Source organism: Salvelinus fontinalis, chromosome 4, assembly GCF_029448725.1.
Source record: "Salvelinus fontinalis isolate EN_2023a chromosome 4, ASM2944872v1, whole genome shotgun sequence".
Taxonomy (NCBI): domain Eukaryota; kingdom Metazoa; phylum Chordata; class Actinopteri; order Salmoniformes; family Salmonidae; genus Salvelinus; species Salvelinus fontinalis.
In genome coordinates, this window is record NC_074668.1 from 16,085,363 (window position 1) to 16,105,103 (window position 19,741).

Consider the following 19,741-nt stretch of genomic DNA (forward strand, 5'->3'; position numbering starts at 1 on the left):
CAGTGTGTCAAATCGGAGGGCCTGTTGTCCGGGCCTCTGGCAGTCTCTATGGGGGTGCCACAGGGTTCAATTCTTGGGCCGACTCTCTTCTCTGTATACATCAATGATGTCGCTCTTGCTGCTGGTGAGTCTCTGATCCACCTCTACGCAGACGACACCATTCTGTATACTTCTGGCCTTTCCTTGGACACTGTGTTAACAGCCCTCCAGACGAGCTTCAATGCCATACAACTCTTAAATACAAGTAAAACTAAATGCATGCTCTTCAACCGATCGCTGCCTGCACCTTCCCGCCCGTCCAGCATCACTACTCTGGACGGTTCTGACTTAGAATATGTGGACAACTACAAATACCTAGGTGTCTGGTTAGACTGTAAACTCTCCTTCCAGACTCACATCACAGTTAAATCTAGAATTGGCTTCCTATTTCGCAACAACGCATCCTTCACTCATGCTGCTAAACATACCCTCGTAAAACTGACCATCCTACCGATCCTCGACTTCGGCGATGTCATTTACAAAATAGCTTCCAATACCCTACTCAATAAATTGGATGCAGTCTATCACAGTGCCATCCGTTTTGTCACCAAAGCCCCATATACTACCCACCACTGCGATCTGTACGCTCTCGTTGGCTGGCCCTCGCTTCATACTCGTTGCCAAACCCACTGGCTCCAGGTCATCTACAAGACCCTGCTAGGTAACGTCCCCCCCCTTATCTCAGCTCGCTGGTCACCGTAGCAGTACCCACCTGTAGCACGCGCTCCAGCAGGTATATCTTTCTGGTCACCCCCATAGCCAATTCCTCTTTTGGCTGCCTCTCCTTCCAGTTCTCTGCTGCCAATGACTGGAATGAACTACAAAACTCTCTGAAACTGGAAACACGTATCTCCCTCACTAGCTTTAAGCACCAGCTGTCAGAGCAGCTCACAGATTACTGCACCTGTACATAGCCCATCTATAATTTAGCCCAAACAACTACCTCTTCCCCTACTGTATTTATTTATTTGCTCCTTTGCACCCCATTATTTCTATTTTTACTTTGCACATTCTTCCACTGCAAATGTACCATTCCAGTGTTTTACTTGCTCTCATGTATTTACTTCGCCACCATGGCCTTTTTTGCCTTTACCTCCCTTATCTCACCTCATTTGCTCACATTGTATATAGACTTATTTTTCTACCCTATTATTGACTGTATGTTTGTTTTACTCCATGTGTAACTCTGTGTTGTTGTATGTGTCGAACTGCTTTGCTTTATCTTGGCCAGGTCGCAATTGTAAATGAGAACTTGTTCTCAACTAGCCTACCTGGTTAAATAAAGGTGGGGGGAAAAAAGGAGAGGATGAAAACCAGAAGTATTTTGACCTTCCAGGACTAGAATTGAACAGTCCTGCGTTAAGCCCATATGACAGATGATGGTAGTAGCTAGCCACGGCAGAAGTCAACTGCAGCAGCTACGTAGCACAGTGTATACAGTAAGGCCTACATATTATTCAATACTAGTGGCTCTACTCCCACTTCAGAATATTGTTTGGGAACTCTTTCACAAAGAAGATAATACTGAATAAACATGTCATTTTTGAACGTTCTGACAGCATTTCTTCCCCCTTTTCAGTCAAGTTACAGAGCGCTCCCAAAACCCTCATGTTGGAGAGAGCGGGAACAGCATGGTGCTGTGTGAACGTAACCGGTTATTATCTCCATTCAGCTCTGACACAAGCTCTAGTTACCTGCTACCCATTCCGTTCATTTAGAGCCAGCTGTGTCCTTGCCTGTCCAGGGCCCCAACCTCCACAACTCCCTGCATCTCCTCCCAATGGCGAACCGTGACTATTGGTCCTAGGCCTTCAGTTGGAGAAAACATTTCCAATACATCAAATCAAATTCAAACCTCAAGAAAATAACAAACAGAGCATCACTGAAAGCGCCCAACATTATATTGTGTAGTCGGACCATACTAGCACACTCAAGTGCAGGTTAAGCAATGCTTTTACGACAAAATCAAAACGGGACACAGCTCACACAGAGACAGCACACGGACACAACAGCGGCACAAAAGTAGCGGTGTGTGTTAATCACGAGGGAACCAAGCCAGGAAAATCCAGATTACAACCTGTTGTGATAATTGCATTGTTTAGGCTAATCTACAACCCGTTAGAAATGCATTCATACGCCACCGTGATATAAGGACAAAAAGACATACATCGTTTCAAAAGAAACAGTTCCAACAGACAACAGTCAAATATAGGATTAACTACTGATTCAGGACCACGGAGAGTTGCTGCAACTCAAAGCAAAGAAAACAGGTGCTCTGCCTCCAAAATGTCAGCATGCTGAAAGAGAGTGCTGATAGAAACAGCAGTCACACACAGCATCAAATAATGTGAAATAATAAGCTGCCCATTCACTCAAATAAATAAGCCAGTAGACCTCAATCATAACAATAGAAAAACAACCATTTAGTAGTTCCAACACGAAATTAACAAGCCAGCTATTACTTCCTATTGCAAACATATTTTAAATCCCTTTCAACACACCAAATAACCAGCAATCTAAAGTTCAAATGCAACAATGTTTCACACGCATTATATCAAAGAGATTAATAGCAACAGCAAGCAAACTGCACATTTTTTTTTAAACTGTGCCACTCACCAGATGATCAATTGAAAACTAAGGCCATCCTCCAGTCCTTCTTTATGACATGGGCAATGGCAGGGACATATAGTTTGTCCTTAGAATTTACAGTGCATCTAGAAAGTGTTCAGACCCCTTCCCGTTTTCCACATTTTGTTACGTTACAGCCTTATTCTAAAATGGATACAATTATTTAATTCCCTTATAAATCTACACACAACAGTTGAATGGCAGAGGCCTTCTGTCCAGCTTCTGAATACCAAGCCAATGGCTGGCTGAGCTAGATTGGTTGTGTCTGGGTAGAAAAATCTAAGAAAAATTCTGATTGGATATTTCTTCTCTTCAGTATTAAAGGCCTAGAAGGCCCTCAGGGCTCCCCAATGTGTCATCCCCATCCAGCATAATGGGAGAGAACAGTCAAAGAGTTTTAACTATAGGATTAGTGGGAGCATCAAAGTAAGTCTCATTCACATTTTATATAGGAAAAATGTCAATCACTTTAAAACACAAAATAGGGAATCACAGAGGGGCAATTCTGATGATGGCCGATTATGTTGATGTAGAAGTTACACGGAGCTTGTCTGAAAATAGTTTGACTTGAGTTCAACTCTCGAATGACAAAAACGGTCAATGATGAATGTGTCATTCAATTTCATACGTCTTCATGAAATTGGACTTTGTGGCCATAGCCTAGAAGGCACATATTAATAAAGGCCTGATGAAAGACCTCCACCTCTACAATGAGGTGTTCTCCGTATACTGGTCGCATAACTCATTATCGCTGATGGATTTTGCCATTGGTTTTCTTTATCACAGGACACTAAGAGGGAACAAGCAGGGTTATGCGAAACGCAAATGAGATTGGACATATTCCTCACAGGAAACTAATTTGGGTTTAAACAAGTTTCTACTGACTCTGATTAAACAAGAAGAAGCGGTGTGACAGTGCAGTCCTGTTTTAATAAAAGCCTAACCGCCAATGACCGCTGCCGGAATGACTGAACAAATGCTCCCGTTTATTTTTTTTAATCAGTAATCTTTTCACAAATAAAAAAACAGAACGGGAACCTTTTGTTGGGCATACACTACACGTAAATATACAATCTTATCTTGGACGTGCTCACATTTTGCGATTTCCTTGTCCTACATCTTTCATTCCTCAACCCCAGGACGTGGCCGCTCTTATTATTATTATTATTATTTTTTTTTTAATTTATCCCATTTTCTCCCCAATTTTCGTGGTATCCAATCGCTAGTAATTACTACCTTGTCTCATCGCTACAACTCCCGTACGGGCTCGGGAGAGACGAAGGTCGAAAGCCATGCGTCCTCCGAAGCACAACCCAACCAGCCATACTGCTTCTTAACACAGCGCGCCTCCAACCCGGAAGCCAGCCGCACCAATGTGTCGGAGGAAACACCGTGTACCTGGCCCCCTTGGTTGGCGCGCACTGCGCCCGGCCCGCCACAGGAGTCGCTGGAGCGCGATGAGACAAGGATATCCCTACCGGCCAAACCCTCCCTACCCCGGACGACACTATGCCAATTGTGCGTCGCCCCACGGACCTCCCGGTCGCGGCCGGCTGCGACAGAGCCTGGGCGCGAACCCAGAGACTCTGGTGGCGCAGTTAGCACTGCGATGCAGTGCCCTAGACCACTGCGCCACCCGGGAGGCCCGTGGCCGCTCTTATTACACGATGATTCCCAAGTTGATCCAGCCCTGCTTTTTTTCGGTTGTCAAAGGAATTTTGATTTGCACATTATTAAGTGCAGAAACATAAAAAATAAATGGAGGCGCAGAATATGGACTTAATATGAAATAATTATAATATTAAATTATCTTTTTGGTTTCTGTCATGGTAGGACGCACGCGGATGTAATATTGATGGAGTTCGTTTTGCATGGCCTGGTGCCTCGTATGATGCATTTTGCATTATATGATGCAAAACGCATCATCATAAGATACAAAAACGATTCAAAATGCATCATAAAGGGATGATTTCCGTATCTTTAAAGTTAAATATCGCTCAAACCACGCCAGTCCCAACGTACTGATCATTGCCCAAGTTCATAGGATTTCACCCCGATCATGAAAATGTGTCTTGGTCGGCAAAACGTGACGAATGTGGCAAAATCATGTAGTGTATGCCTGGTATTAATTACACCCCCCCAACTCCTCTTTTACGCTGCTGCTACTCTCCGTTTATCATAAATGCACTGTCACTTTAACTATACATTCAAACATACTACTTCAATTAGCCCGACCAACCAGTGCTCCCGCACATTGGCTAACCGGCCTATCTGCATTGTGTCCCGCCACCCGCACACCCCTCTTAACGCTACTGCTACTCTCTGTTCATCATATATGCATAGTCACTTTAACCATATCTACATGTACATACTACCTCAATCAGCCTGACTAACCGGTGTCTGTATGTAGCCTCGCTACTGTTTTTCACTGTCTTTTAACTGTTGTTTTATTTCTTTACTTACCTATTGTTCACCTAATACCTTTTTTGCACTATTGGTTAGAGCCTGTAAGTAAGCATTTCACTGTAAGGTCTACACCTGTTGTATTCGGCGCATGTGACAAATAAACTTTGATTTGATTTGAGCAACCTCTTACCAACAGCATATAATCATTTTAGAATACACTTAGATCTCAGAAACAACATGGGGTCGTGCACATTGGTGAGGCAACCGCTACAGGCATAGGCTAATGCAATTGACAAAGTGTACTGTGAAAGATTATGGAATATTCCAATTATTGGATTGCTCAAAGAAGATTGGCTGAAAAATCATCATGTCCACAGGGTTCAACACAACGTGTTGGCTAGTTTTGGAAGAAAATACACTGCAAATAATGAAAGAAATCCAAGATGAAAAGGTCCTTCTGAAAGCATCAGACACGAGCAGTTACAGATGAATCTGTGGTATTCAGAAAACAAATATTTGGAAAATATTATCAAAAGGTCCCCTGCAGTCCTGAACTTTTTTAATGAGGAATTAGCAGGCGAAAGCAAACACAGGCGACTGTTCCTCTAAGCTTTATAGTCCCGTGTCTGAGAACTAATAAGGGATCCAAGCCAGCAAAGTTTGAACATCAAACATCTTTTCTCTGAGCAGCATATTTTCAAAAGGTCTCTGCTTTTTAAAAGTTGATTCCCCCTCCCCCTCACAGTCCAGATCTTCCAAACTGACCAGCCATTAGTTGTGTCTTTGCCGCAATCTGCAGACATGTGCTCCATCATTACTGGCAGAGCAGAGCCGTGTTGTGTGGTGTGGAGGCAAGCTTTCTGCTCTCTGATCATAACTTAGGTTAGGGGCTGAGCCCCGTCATTCATCTGTTTTGACAGCCTTGTTCAACAGATGATTAAGACTTACAACCTGTTGGTGGAATATTGGGACTGTGCAGAGAACAAAATTATCAGCTTATTCTATTGCCATCAGGGTTTTTTGATTAGACTAGTTTACCAAGAAAGATAGAGACATAAGTAATGACATTGGATGAGAAATGCTGTACATGACGCCAGTCAGAAGGATTTTTACCAGTAGCAAGTGAGGTCGTTCAAACGCCACATTAATGCATTCTAGCATTGAATTCTAATGCATGAAACTGTATATTGAATTGAATTTCACACCAGCATTACGGAAAAGCAAGATGTGAACCTTCTCACTAATTAAATTGAGTGCAAGTGAATGGAGTAATGTAGATCTAGAGAGGGATTTTTTAAGATAACATCAATGCATAATTTGCTATTCGACCAATTTTCAGAAAGATAGGACTAATAGTGGCTTCTTAATCTCTGAGATCATTAGCTGTCTGGGTTTGTGGCCGCTGGCCTCTTGCTTTTTAAGTGGGGAATGTAAGACTGCCGCTGGCAATGTGACCTTGAAGAAGCAAACAGGGCTGGAAGGGTTGAGGGGAAATGTAGCAATGCAGTCCGGAGGATACAGCTTAGCACTGTATATCAGTAGCCACGCCACATCTGCAGTGCCTTCAGAAAGTATTATGCAGACCTCGACTTATTCCACATTTTGTTGTGTTTCAGCCTGAATTCAAAATGGATTCAAATTGTTGTTTTCTCACCCATCTACACACAATACCCCATAATGAAAGAGTGAAAACATGTTTTCAGACATTTTTGCTAATTTATTGAAAATTAAATACAAAAATATCTAATTTTCCTATGTATTTACACCCCTGAGACAATACATGTTAAAATCACATTTAGCAGCGATTACAGCTGTGAGTTTTCTGGGTAAGTCTAAGAGCCTTGCACACCTGGATTGTACAATATTTGCACACTTTTTTTTTATTCTTCAAGCTCTGTAAAGTTGGTTCTTGATCATTGCTAGTGGAGGTCGACCGATTATGATTTTTCAACGCCGATACCGATTATTGGAGGAACAAAAAAAGCCGATACCGATTAATCAGACAATTTTATTTATTTATTTGTAATAATGACAATTACAACAATACTGAATGAACACTTATTTTAACTTCATATAATACATCAATAAAATCAATTTAGCCTCAAATAAATAATGAAACATGTTCAATTTGTTTTAAATAATGCAAAAACAAAGTGTTGGAGAAGAAAGTAAAAGTGCAATATGTGCCATGTAAGAAAGCTAACGTTTAAGTTCCTTGCTCAGAGAACATGAGAACATATGAAAGCTGGTGGTTCCTTTTAACATGAATCTTCAATATTCCCAGGTAAGAAGTTTTAGGTTGTAGTCATTATTAGAATTATAGGACTATTTATCTCTATACGATTTGTATTTCATATACCTTTGACTATTGGATGTTCTTATAGGCACTTTAGTATTGCCAGTGTAACAGTATAGCTTCCATCCCTCTCCTCGCCGGTACCTGGGCTCGAACCAGGAACACATCGACAACAGCCACCCTCGAAACAGCGTTACCATGCAGAGCAAGGGGAACAACTACTCCAAGTCTCAGAGCGAGTGATGTTTGAAACGCTATTAGCGCGCACCCCGCTAACTAGCTAGCCATTTAACATCGGTTACACCAGCCTAATCTCGGGAGTTGATAGGCTTGAAGTCATAAACAGCGCAATAGCTGCTGGCAAATGCACGAAAGTGCTGTTTGAATGAATGCTTACGAGCATGCTGCTGCCTACCACCACTCAGTCAGACTGCTCTATCAAATCATAGACTTAATTATAACATAATAACACACAGAAATACGAGCCTTAGGTCATTAATATGGTTGAATCCGGAAACTATCATCTCAAAAACAAAACGTTTATTCTTTCAGTGAAATACGGAACCGTTCCGTATTTTATCTAACGGGTGGCATCCATAAGTCTAAATATTCCTGTTACATTGCACAACCTTCAATGTTATGTCATAATTACGTAAAATTCTGGCAAATTAGTTCACAATGAGCCAGCCGGCCCAAACTGTTGCATATACCCTTGACTCTGCGTGCAATGAACGTAAGAGAAGTGACACAATTTCACCTGGTTAATATTGCCTGCTAACCTGGATTTCTTTTAGCTAAATATTCAGGTTTAAAAATATATACTTCTGTATTGATTTTAAGAAAGGCATTGATGTTTATGGTTAGGTACACATTGGAGCAATGACAGTCCTTTTTCGCGAATGCGCACTGCATTGATTATATGCAACGCAGGACACGCTAGATAAACTAGTTTAATCATCAACCATGTGTAGTTATAACTAGTGATTGTTATTGATTGATTGTTTTTATAAGATAAGTTTAATGCTAGCTAGCAACTTACCTTGGCTTCTTACTGCATTCACGTAACAGGCGGGCTCCTCGTGAGGCAGGTGGTTAGAGCATTGGACTAGTTAACCGTAAGGTTGCAAGGTAAAAATCTGTCATTCTGCCCCTGAACAAGGCAGTTAACCCACCGTTCCTAGGCCGCCATTGAAAATAAGAATGGGTTCTTAACTGACTTGCCTAGTTAAATAAAGGTGTAAAAAAAAACAACTATTGTTCCAATTGTTATGAAAACTTGAAACCGGCCCTAATTAATCGGCCATTCCGATTAATCGGTCGATCTCTAATTGCTAGACAGCCATTTTCATGTCTTGCCATATATTTTCAAGCCGATTTAAATCGAAACTGTAATAAGCCCCTCAAGAACATTCCATGTCTTCTTAATAAGCAACTCGTGTAGATTTGGCCTTGTGTTTTAGGTTATTGTCCCGCTAAAAAGTTAATTTGTTCCCCAGTGTCTGTTGGAAAGCAGACAACCGGGTTTTCCTCTAGGGTTTTGCCTTTGCTTAGCGCTATGCCGTTTATTTTTATCCTAAACATTTCCCTCGTCCTTGCCGATGACAAGCATACCCATAACATGATGCAGCCACCACCATGCTTGAAAATATGAAGAGTGGTACTCAGTGATGTGTTGTATTTGCCCCAAACATAACATTTTGTATTCAAAAAACTTTTTTTGCAGTTTTACTTTAGTACCTTACTGCAAAAAGGATGCCTGTTTTGGAATATTTTTATTCTCTATATGTTTACTTCTTTTCACTCTGTCATTTAGGTTAGTATTGTGGAGTAACTGCAATGTTGTTGATCTATCTTGAGTCCTCCTATCACAGCCATTAATGACCTTATACTGAAACTATCTCAATGTGAGGCAATATTATATGGGGGGGGTGATTTTATTTGTGTGCGGGATGCAACTCTAGACAAATCATCAACTAAACTGTATTCTATTCCTAACATGTCTAAGGTATTAAACCACTACAGATCCATCTCGTTGATATGTGAACTGTGGAGATATTAATATCCAACTGAAAGACAATACTCCTTTTACGCTCATGTCCACAACTCATATTCAAGTATTCACTTTAAAAAAAAATGTAAACCTTTCTTCATTTGACTGTTTCTGTGTAAATGCCTTTGAATAATTACAGACCATATCCCATTTTTCTTAACATTAAATAAGCTCAAACTTCCTATGCCAATAACAAAGACATGGCGATTCAACATAATGTTCCTTGGAGATAAGGAGTTTACCTCATATCTCAACACAGACATATTTGGGTAAATAAATGTAGATAATGAAGTTTGACCAACTGTTGTCTGGGAAGCTCTCAAAGCATATATGAGATGGTGTATCATGTCTTACTCTTCACATTATTTGTAATTCATAAAGATTTAGAAATACTAGAACCATAAATCCACGACTTAGAAAGAAAACATTTTAGATAGAAATGCTGACACCCTTCAACAGTTGAACACTTTGAAGCTCATATATAACACGAACACCTGCAGAGACTGCTGCCATAAAATCCAAGCAACAATATGTTAAGCAAAGTTAAATTGCAGTTGGTTGCGTAACAATTAATTGATTTCAGAAGGATCCAGTCTTTAAAACATTTTTATCACAACTGTATCAGTCCGAAAACAAAAGTTCAAAGGACGATATAGACATTCTCCTTAAGGCCATCTTACCAATTATTCAGTGCCTTCAGAAAGTATTCATATCCGTTGACTTACTCCACATTTTAGTGTTACAGCCTGAATTCAAAATGTATTAAATTGTTTTTGTTTTTTCTCCCATCTGCACACAATACCCAATGATGATAATGTGAGAACATGTTTTAAGAAATGTTTGCTAATAAATGAAATGCAGAAATATCTCATTGACGTAAGTATTCTCACCCCTGAGTCATTACTTTGTATACGCATCTTTGACAGCAATTACAGCTGTGAGTCTTTCTGGGCTCCTGAGTGGCGCAGCGGTCCAAGGCACTGTCTCAGTGCAAGAGGCATCACCATAGTACCTGGTTTGAATCCAGGCTGTATCACATCTGGCCGTGATTGGGAGTCCCATAGGGCGGCTCACAATTGGCCTAGCATCGTTATTGACCCAGCACTTTTATTTTTACCAATCCACCAATAGGTTATCTTCTTTGCGAGGCATTGGAAAACCTCCCAGGTCTTTGTGTTTGAATCTATATTTTAAATTCACTGCTCGACGAAGGGACCTTGCAGAGATCATGTTAAACAGGGTGAGTCCTTATTATGTTACTTGTTAAGCAACTCCTGAACTTACTTATGCTTGCCATGACAAAGGGGTTGAATACTTATTGACTCAAGACATTTCAGATTTTAATATTTTATTAATTTGTACAAATTTCTCAAAACATAATTTCCTTTTGACATTATGGGGTATTGTGGGTAGGCCAGTGACAACATATCTCAATTTAATCCATATTAAATTCAGGCTTTAACAACAACAAATGTGGAAAAAGTCAAGCGGTGTGAATACTTTCCGAAGACACTGTACGTGATCCAGAGAAGACGAATATGGATAGAAACATTACCCCAGATGAATTGTTGGCCATCAATAATTTACAAAATGGGAAATCCCAGTGGAATTTTTTAGACACTATTGTCTCAAATTGCTAAAGCCCATGTTACTTATGCTCACAGCAGCTCTAGAGAGAAATTAACTTCCCCAGTCACTACGTTTGGCTACAATCACCCTACTTAAAAATAAATGAGGATCCATTGTAATGCGGATCCGTCTGCCCAGTATCACTCTTGAATGTGTATTATAAAATCATTGGTAAGGTATTTGCTTTTTGCATAGAAACGGTAATGCAAAGTTTATTCATTCAGATCAAACAGGATTTATACGCAACAGATGTCTTCAGGGATCTCGCTCTATTTCTATGTTAGATACAGTGGGGCAAAAAAGTATTTAGTCAGCCACCAATTGTGTAAGTTCTCCCACTTAAAAAGATGAGAGAGGCCTGTAATTTTCATCATAGTTACACTTCAACTATGACAGACAAAATGAAAAAAAAAATCCAGAAAATCACATTGTAGGATTTTTAATGAATTTATTTGCAAATTATGGTGGGAAACAAGTATTTGCTCACCTACAAACAAGCAAGATTTCTGGCTCTCACAGACCTGTAACTTCTTCTTTAAGAGGCTCCTCTGTCCTCTACTCGTTACCTGTATTAATGGCACCTTTTTGAACTTGTTATCAGTATGAAAGACACCTGTCCACAACCTCAAACAGTCACACTCCAAACTCCACTATGGCCAAGACCAAAGAGCTGTCGAAGGACACCAGAAACAAAATTGTAGACCTGCACCAGGCTGGGAAGACTGAATCTGCAATAGGTAAGCAGCTTGGTTTGAAGAAATCAACTGTGGGAGCAATTATTAGGAAATGGAAGACATACAAGACCACTGATAATCTACCTCCATCTGGGGCTCCACGCAAGATCTCACCCCGTGGGGTCAAAATGATCACAAGAACGGTGAGCAAAAATTCCAGAACCACACGGGGGGACCTAGTGAATGACCTGCAGAGAGCTGGGACCAAAGTAACAAAGCCTACCATCAGTAACACACTACGCCGCCAGGGACTCAAATCCTGCAGTGCCAGACGTGTCCCCCTGCTTAAGCCAGTACATGTCCAGGCCTGTCTGAAGTTTGCTAGAGAGCATTTGGATGATCCAGAAGAAGATTGGGAGAATGTCATATGGTCAGATGAAACCAAAATATAACTTTTTGGTAAAAACTCAACTCGTCGTGTTTAGAGGACAAAGAATGCTGAGTTGCATCCAAAGAACACCATATCTACTGTGAAGCATGGGGGTGGAAACATCATGCTTTGGGGCTGTTTTTCTGCAAAGGGACCAGGACGACTGATCCGTGTAAAGGAAAGAATGAATGGGGCCATGTATCGTGAGATTTTGAGTGAAAACCTCCTTCCATCAGCAAGGGCATTGAAGATGAAACGTGGCTGGGTCTTTCAGCTTGACAAAGATCCCAAACACACCGCCCGGGCAACGAAGGAGTGGCTTCGTAAAGCATTTCAAGGTCCTGGAGTGGCCTAGCCAGTCTCCAGATCTCAACCCCGTAGAAAATCTTTGGAGGGAGTTGAAAGTCTGTGTTGCCCAGCAACAGCCCCAAAACATCACTGCTCTAGAGGATATCTGCATGGAGGAATGGGCCAAAATACCAGCAACAGTGTGTGAAAACCTTGTGAAGACTTACAGAAAACGTTGACCTCTGTCATTGCCAACAAAGGGTATATAACAAAGTATTGAGAAACTTTTGTTATTGACCAAATACTTATTTTCCACCATAATTTGCAAATAAATTCATTAAAAATCATAGAATGTGATTTTCTGGATTTCTTTTTTTCTCATTTTGTCTGTCATAGTTGAAGTGTACCTATGATGAAAATTACAGGCCTCTCTCATCTTTTTAAGTGGGAGAACTTGCACAATTGGTGGCTGACTAAATACTTTTTTGCCCCACTGTATGGTCAGCATAATCAAAAGGAATAGATTATCAAGGTTGATGTATTTATTCTTGGCCCTGCCAGTTTCAATTCCATGTGCATTTTTTAATAAAAGAAATGGCAAGCTCTCAACTGTATTTGGAATGGAAAGACCTTGAGTCAAATTGACTGTTTTACACTTACCCTATAAAGCTGGAGTTCTTGGACTACCTCTTATGAAGATGTATTACTGAGATGCACAATTGCCTTCACTTAAACAATGAACAGCAGACTATCCTTGTGCATTTAGGAGTATCAAAGCCACAAAAGTAATACATTGTGATGTAAAATATATTCACTACTTCGGGTCCAAGGCATCGAAGAAAAAAACAGACAGTCCAATGATTCTCAATTCCATTTGTATTTAGGTAAATGTACATGCATTCATGAGGTGGAAAAGCCAGTATCGTCAGGCATCCCTGTTTGGAATAACCCCACCTTTCCTCCAGTGTCCTTTAAGTCCTGGTTCCAAAGTGGCATCATGAATTTTGAACATTACAAGAAAGATTTGGAATATCCAAGGCCCAGATCTTACAACTCAGAAATCGTATTCAATTGCTTCAACAGAATCTGGATGAACCTAAGGCATCTAGCACAGAATAAATCCTGAAAGAAGCTGCTACGCCAAAGAAGTTGATTGCCAAGTTATATTAAGGGTTGATTGAAACTATACCTGATGGTTCAGACCCTATAAGGAAAAATTGGGAAAAGGATCTCAATGAAGAAATTGAGGAGAACCATTGGTCACAGATATGTGAAAATGCTCATCATACCTGTTCCTACAACCTAAGACTTGAACTACTGCAATTTAAGATAATTCATAGGACTTGTTCACAGAAATGTCACATCTCTGTTGGAGATGCAAAAAGCATTACATATTCTGTGGTCCTGTGTCAAACTGACACCATTTTGGGATAATATTTGTATAATTTCATTGTGTCTATGAATTTATATTCATCCATCTCCACGATTATGTCTGTTGAAAATGTAAATATTACTGATCAATATCAGAGAAATGTATAGCCGTCAATTGGAAAGCTTTGTATTCACCCTCAATAACAAACTGGAGGACAGAAGTATCTAGTTACATGCCTTTAGATATGGTATATTATAAAGTTAAACAAACAACTGAGAGATTTGACAGAATTTGGAGGACATGCAGTATGTTGATCACCTTGGAGAATGTTTTGCATAGTGGGCGTTTTGTTTTCATATTTGAAAGAAAAATGTCAAAACAGAATCCAGAAGTGTTTCGGCCCTCGAGGACCGTAATTGAACAGCCCTGGGCTAAAGCATCACTGTCTGCTCTGCAGCTTTTATGCTTGTTTATTTCTATCCATTGAATTTAGTGTGTTTGGCATTCAGGTTGAGCTTCACTGGGCTCCTGCAGCATCGGGCTTCTTCACAATCCAGGCCTAACAAAGTAGCCTCATTAGCCATGAAGAGGAGGCTTGGTCAATTAAAATAATTCCCCGTTAGCACAGCTGCTTTGGTCAGCCAAATTTAGCTAGGGGAGTGCTGTGTAGTCTGCCTCTCGCGTTGATTTGATTTGAAACGGCTCTCCGTAGCCGCACATCTTGGCTAATTAGTTCAAGAGGAGGAATATTTGAATAGCAATTAATGAGCTGTGGGATTATATGAGCCCCAATTTAAGTGCTCTGTCTGTGGATGAGCCCTGTGGCGAATCGACAATGAAGTGAGGTGATGTACCGTAGGATAGCTGGTGGAATCAGTCCAGATGAGACCTGCTATCTGTTTGCACTGCAGCCAGGAGACCCTGAGGAATGGTGCTAGGTTGTCCTCTACCTGTTGATTTTATTTCAGTTGTCTCCTGTTGTGGTAATACTTTGTGACATACTGGTATAGGCTTACTGCATTTTGATACAGGATACATTAAAACTGATCAGAAGTATGGCTTTATCATATCAGCAATTTTCAACCTGTTGAAAAATTGCTGCATAGAAACCCTTAACATTGACTAAACAAAAATATACACAGCATGAAACAATTTCTAATATTTTACTGAGTTACAGTTCATATAAGCAAATCAGTCAATTGAAATGAATACATTAGGTCCTAATCTATGGATTTCACATGACAGGGAATTTAGATAAGAATCTATTGGTCACAGATACCTAAAAACAAAAATAGGGGTGTGGATCAGAAAACCAGTCAGTATCCATTTGATTACCATTTTTACCTCATGCAGCGCGACACATCTTCTTCACATGGAGTTGATCAGGCTTGTTGATTGTGGCCTGTGGAATGTTGTGCCACTCCTTTTCAATGGCTGTGCGAAGATGCTGGATATTAGCGGGAACTGGAAAACTCTGTCAAATACGTCGATCCAGAGCATCCCAAACATGCTCAATGGGTGACATGCCTGGTGAGTATGCAGGCCATAGAAGAACTGGGACATGTTCAGCTTCCAGGAGTTGTGTATAGATCCTTGCGACATAGGGCCGTGTATTATCATGCTGAAACATGAGGGGATGGCGGTGCAGGAATGGCAAGACAATGTGCCTCAGGATCTCCTCACGGTATCTCTTTAAATTGCCATTGATAAAATGCAATTGTTTTTGTTGTCCATAGCTTATGCTTGCCTGCCCATACCATAACCCGACCTCCACCACGGGGCACTCTGTTCACAACATTGACATCAGCAAACAGCTCGGCCACACGACGCCGTACACATTGCCTGATTTCTGCCCGGGTATAGTTGAAACCGGGATTCATCCGTGAAGAGCATACTTCTCCAGCGTGCCAGAGGCCATCGATGGGGAGCATTTCCCCAATGAAGTCGGTTACAACGCTCAACGGCAGTCATGTCAAGACCCTGGTGAGGACGATGAGCACGCAGATGAGCATCCCTGAGACGGTTTCTGACAGTTTGATGAAATTCTTCAGTTGTGCAAACCCACAGTTTCATCAGCATGTCCGGGTGGCTGGTCTCCGACCATCCCGCAGGTGAAGACGCCGGATGTTGAGGTCCTGGGCTGGCGAGGTCACGTGGTCTGCAGTTGTGAGGCCGGGTTGGATGTACTGCCAAATTCTCTAAAACGAGGCAGCTTATGGTAGAGAAATGAACATTCAATTCACTGGCAACAGCTCTGGTGGATATTCCTGCAGTCAGCATGCCAATTGCACTCTCACAAAAAAAATGACATCTGTGGCGTTGTGTGACAAAACTGCACATTTTAATGGCCTTGCATTGTCCCCAGCACAAGTTGCACCTGTGTACTGATCATGCTGTATAGTCAGCTTCTTGATATGCCACACCTGTCAGGTCAATGAATTATATTTCCAAAGATGAAATGCTCACTAACAGGGATGTTAACAAATTTGGTGCTCAATTTTAGAGAAATAAGCTTTTTGTGCTTATGGAACATTTCTAGGATCTTTATTTCAGTTCATGAAGTATGAAGTATTTTTGTTCAATATAAGTTGACTAATAAAACATTTATTATACACGGAGGGTAAAAAAACATTATGAACACCTGCTCTTTCCATGACACTGTCTGACCAGGTGAATCCAGGTGAATGCTATGATCCCTTATTGATGTCACCTGTTAAATCCACTTCAGTCAGTGTAGATTTAAGAAGGTTTAAGGTTTAAGAACGATTTTTAAGCCTTGAGACAATTGAGACATGGATTGTGTATGTATGCCATTCAGAGGGTGAATGGGCAAGACAAAAAAATGTAAGTGTGTGCCTTTGAATGTATTTATGGTAGTAGGTGCCAGGCTCACCTGTTTGAGAGTGTCAAGAACTGCGATACTGCTGGGTTTTTCACGCTCAACAGTTACCCGTGTGTATCCAGAATGGTCCACCACCCAGAGGACATCCAGCCAAAGGCAGGCCTGTGGTCGAAAATGGGTAATTGATGAAAGCGGACAAAGGAGGCTGACACGAATTGTGCAGAGCAACAGATGGGAAATGGGCTACAATTAGTCAGCTAACAGTCCAGTACAACATTGGTGCTCAAAGACCCATAAAAGAATGCACAACGTGTCATACCTTGACACGAATGGGTTATGGCAGCCGACGACAGAGTTCCACTTCTTTCAGCAAAAATGTAAAAACTGCGGATGCAGTGGGCTAAGGAACGAAAACACTGCACCCTGGAGAATTGGAGGATCTGATGAATCCCAGTTCCTGCTATTTCATGTTTTTGGGAGGACTAGGGTATGGAGAAAACCCCATGAGTACATGCATCCATCCTGTCCCGTGTCAACATTGCAGGCTGGTGGTGATGGTGTGGGTTGTGTTTTCATGGCACATTTTGGGCACCTTGATAAAAGTGGAGCAACCTTTAAATGCCACAGGATATCTGAACATCATTGCCAGTCAGGTGCATCCTTCATGGCAGCAGTGTATCCATCTGCAAATAGATTTTTTCCCAGCAGGATAATGCCCTATGCCACAAGGCTAGGATTGTCCGGGAATGGTTCCACGAACATGACAGTTAATTCCGCTTACTGCAGTGGCCTGTCCAGTCACCAGATCTCAATCCAATTGAGCATCTGTAGGATGAGGTGGAACAAGCTATTCGGAGTAGAGATCCACTACCAGCCAACTGGTGGGAAGCATATGAGTCAACATGGGCCAGAATCCCTGTGGAACGCCCCAACGAATTGAGACTGTTCTGAGGGCAAAGGGTGGTGCAACTCAATATTAGGAAAGTGCTCCTCATGTTTTGTACACTCAGTGTACATGCTTATAAAACATTATGCTAATTATACCTGTAAATTCATACCAAATTAGTAATGTCTTTATCAGGCCTGTACATACCCTGTTTTTATTTTGGGGGAATATCAAATAGAGGTAATGCTGGTCCCTTTAGGCTTTACTGTCACATTTGACACCTGCCGTTGGGCTGTAGGACGGACACTGATTTTAACACGTGTGTTCTGCATAGCTTCCATCTCTTTCACGCCGTTTCATCAGACGTGGAGTGGCACTGCCGACAGGCTTCTGTCGCTTCTACTTCAAAGTGAGAGCTGCTTTACTTGCCACTCGTCGCTCCCAAACCAACGACAGGAGGAGAGGGGGAGGCAGAGTGGGCAGGAGTGGAGGATATAGTTGGGCTACCAAACAAAATATTTCTCCTTTTTAAGTGAGCAGATTGTTGTCAGGCTTGGGTTTTAGCTTTGGGAAAACAGTCGGCTAGTGTCTCAATTAAACTTGATGATGACTCACTTCTTTTCTTATTTTTCTCTACTCTGCTGCCAATGTTATCTTGTGAATTTTCTTGTTTTGTGTGGGCTGCTCCAGGCTAGAACAGAGGACACATTATAATATGTAACAGTACAGCTTTCAACTTGTCATGTGTCACTTAACTCAAGGTCAGATTTCTACCTTTTATTAACTTTAATCTGACGCCTGTCACATTAATGTCACATCGTTGGCCTTGGAGCTGTATTTAAGTGTCTCAAGGTTTAGTGACAAAACAGAACCAGACTAACTCAGCTTTTGGGTATTCACTATGTATGCTTGATGTGATGTGGTTTAGAGCTCCTCAGGATGATCTCAACCCTGTAATAGAGTACCGTCTGAAGTGTCTTGTCCTTCTCACCACAGTAGATACATATCCTACCACATGGTTTCAATGGTTCTGTGGGTTGTTAAAGCAAGGTGCATTTGGATTTCAGCATTGACCATAGATGTCTTAATCCCTCATGTTTCCTGTTAGGCCTAGTTATTGTACTAAAACATGGCATGTTATTATTATTTTCTGTTCTTTTCTCCCCATTCAGTTGCAGTACCATGCTGGCTTGGCATCCAGTCTTCTTAACCAGCAGTCATTGAAGCGCTCAGCTAACCAAATGGGGGCATCTGCCAAGAGAAGACCCAAAGTCCAGCCCAGTACCCTGGTTCTGCCACCACAGTAAGTACAGCCCCTCTTCCTGCTTAAACATTTCCATGATAGTTGCTAATGCAATGGCTGAATGACTGAAAGATGAATAATCTCCCTCCAGTTATTTGTCTTTCTGTTTAGAGTTGTCATAGTCCAGAGGGATCATGTGACTAATACAAATGGTGCATTGTCTTATTTTGTTGTCTTAGACCTCTTGCTTTGATAGGAGAGTGATGAGAGTGGGGGAAGGGCATGCAGGAGGTCTGGTTGGAGGGACTGAGGGACGACGTCCCCGGTGGAAGATGAAAGTGGTTGAAGGAGAGCGAAAATAGTGGTCCCCGCGGGCATAGTGCGTGGTCCCCAGCTGGAAAAGCTGCTACAAAACAGAAATCCATTGTGTGTTGGGCTCTTATGAATAGTCCTTGATCAGTGTGGCATTGTACCCTTAATAATCTTTGTACCCTGGTCTTTGAAATCGCCCACCTTTTTTCATCAATGTGCCTTTTGATAGATCTAGGCTTTGGTTTTCATAATGTTATTACAATGCAGCTTTCTGGTGGATCAGGTTTGCAGAATGTGTGAAAATGGCACCTGGTGCTCTCTTCTGTTCACCCTCACACCCCTTGTCAACAAAAGAAAGATCCTCACAAAATGTCAGATTCACTGGGTTTGGGTGACATTTTCCCCCCATATTTCCCATCTGGCACTTTAGCAGTTTTTGGCTTGGGAGGTAGGGCTGTCTTTGCTCAGTAAAGTGTCTGCACTCTGGATGGAAAAGGAAATATCAATAGTGGGCAACAGTGAAGGCACGGCTGTCACTGTACATCTTCCCTGAGCAGCTTCTCACTGTCCGTTTTCCTGCGTTGTGCCGGGGTGACTCTGAGCTTTGGGGAAGTCTAATGGCTCCGTACAGCACAGGAAGAGAGTG

The 19,741-nt window shown here is 41.6% G+C and overlaps 1 protein-coding gene across 1 annotated transcript in view; it reads left to right on the top strand.

Moving 5' to 3' along the window:
• The window catches only part of med27 (mediator complex subunit 27), a 100,887-nt gene that overhangs the window by 25,549 nt on the left and 55,597 nt on the right, over positions 1-19,741 (top strand). The window contains exon 3 of the mRNA XM_055918907.1: positions 18,713-18,843. Coding sequence (XP_055774882.1) covers positions 18,713-18,843 — 131 coding nt within the window. The remainder of the gene's footprint in view (positions 1-18,712; positions 18,844-19,741) is intronic.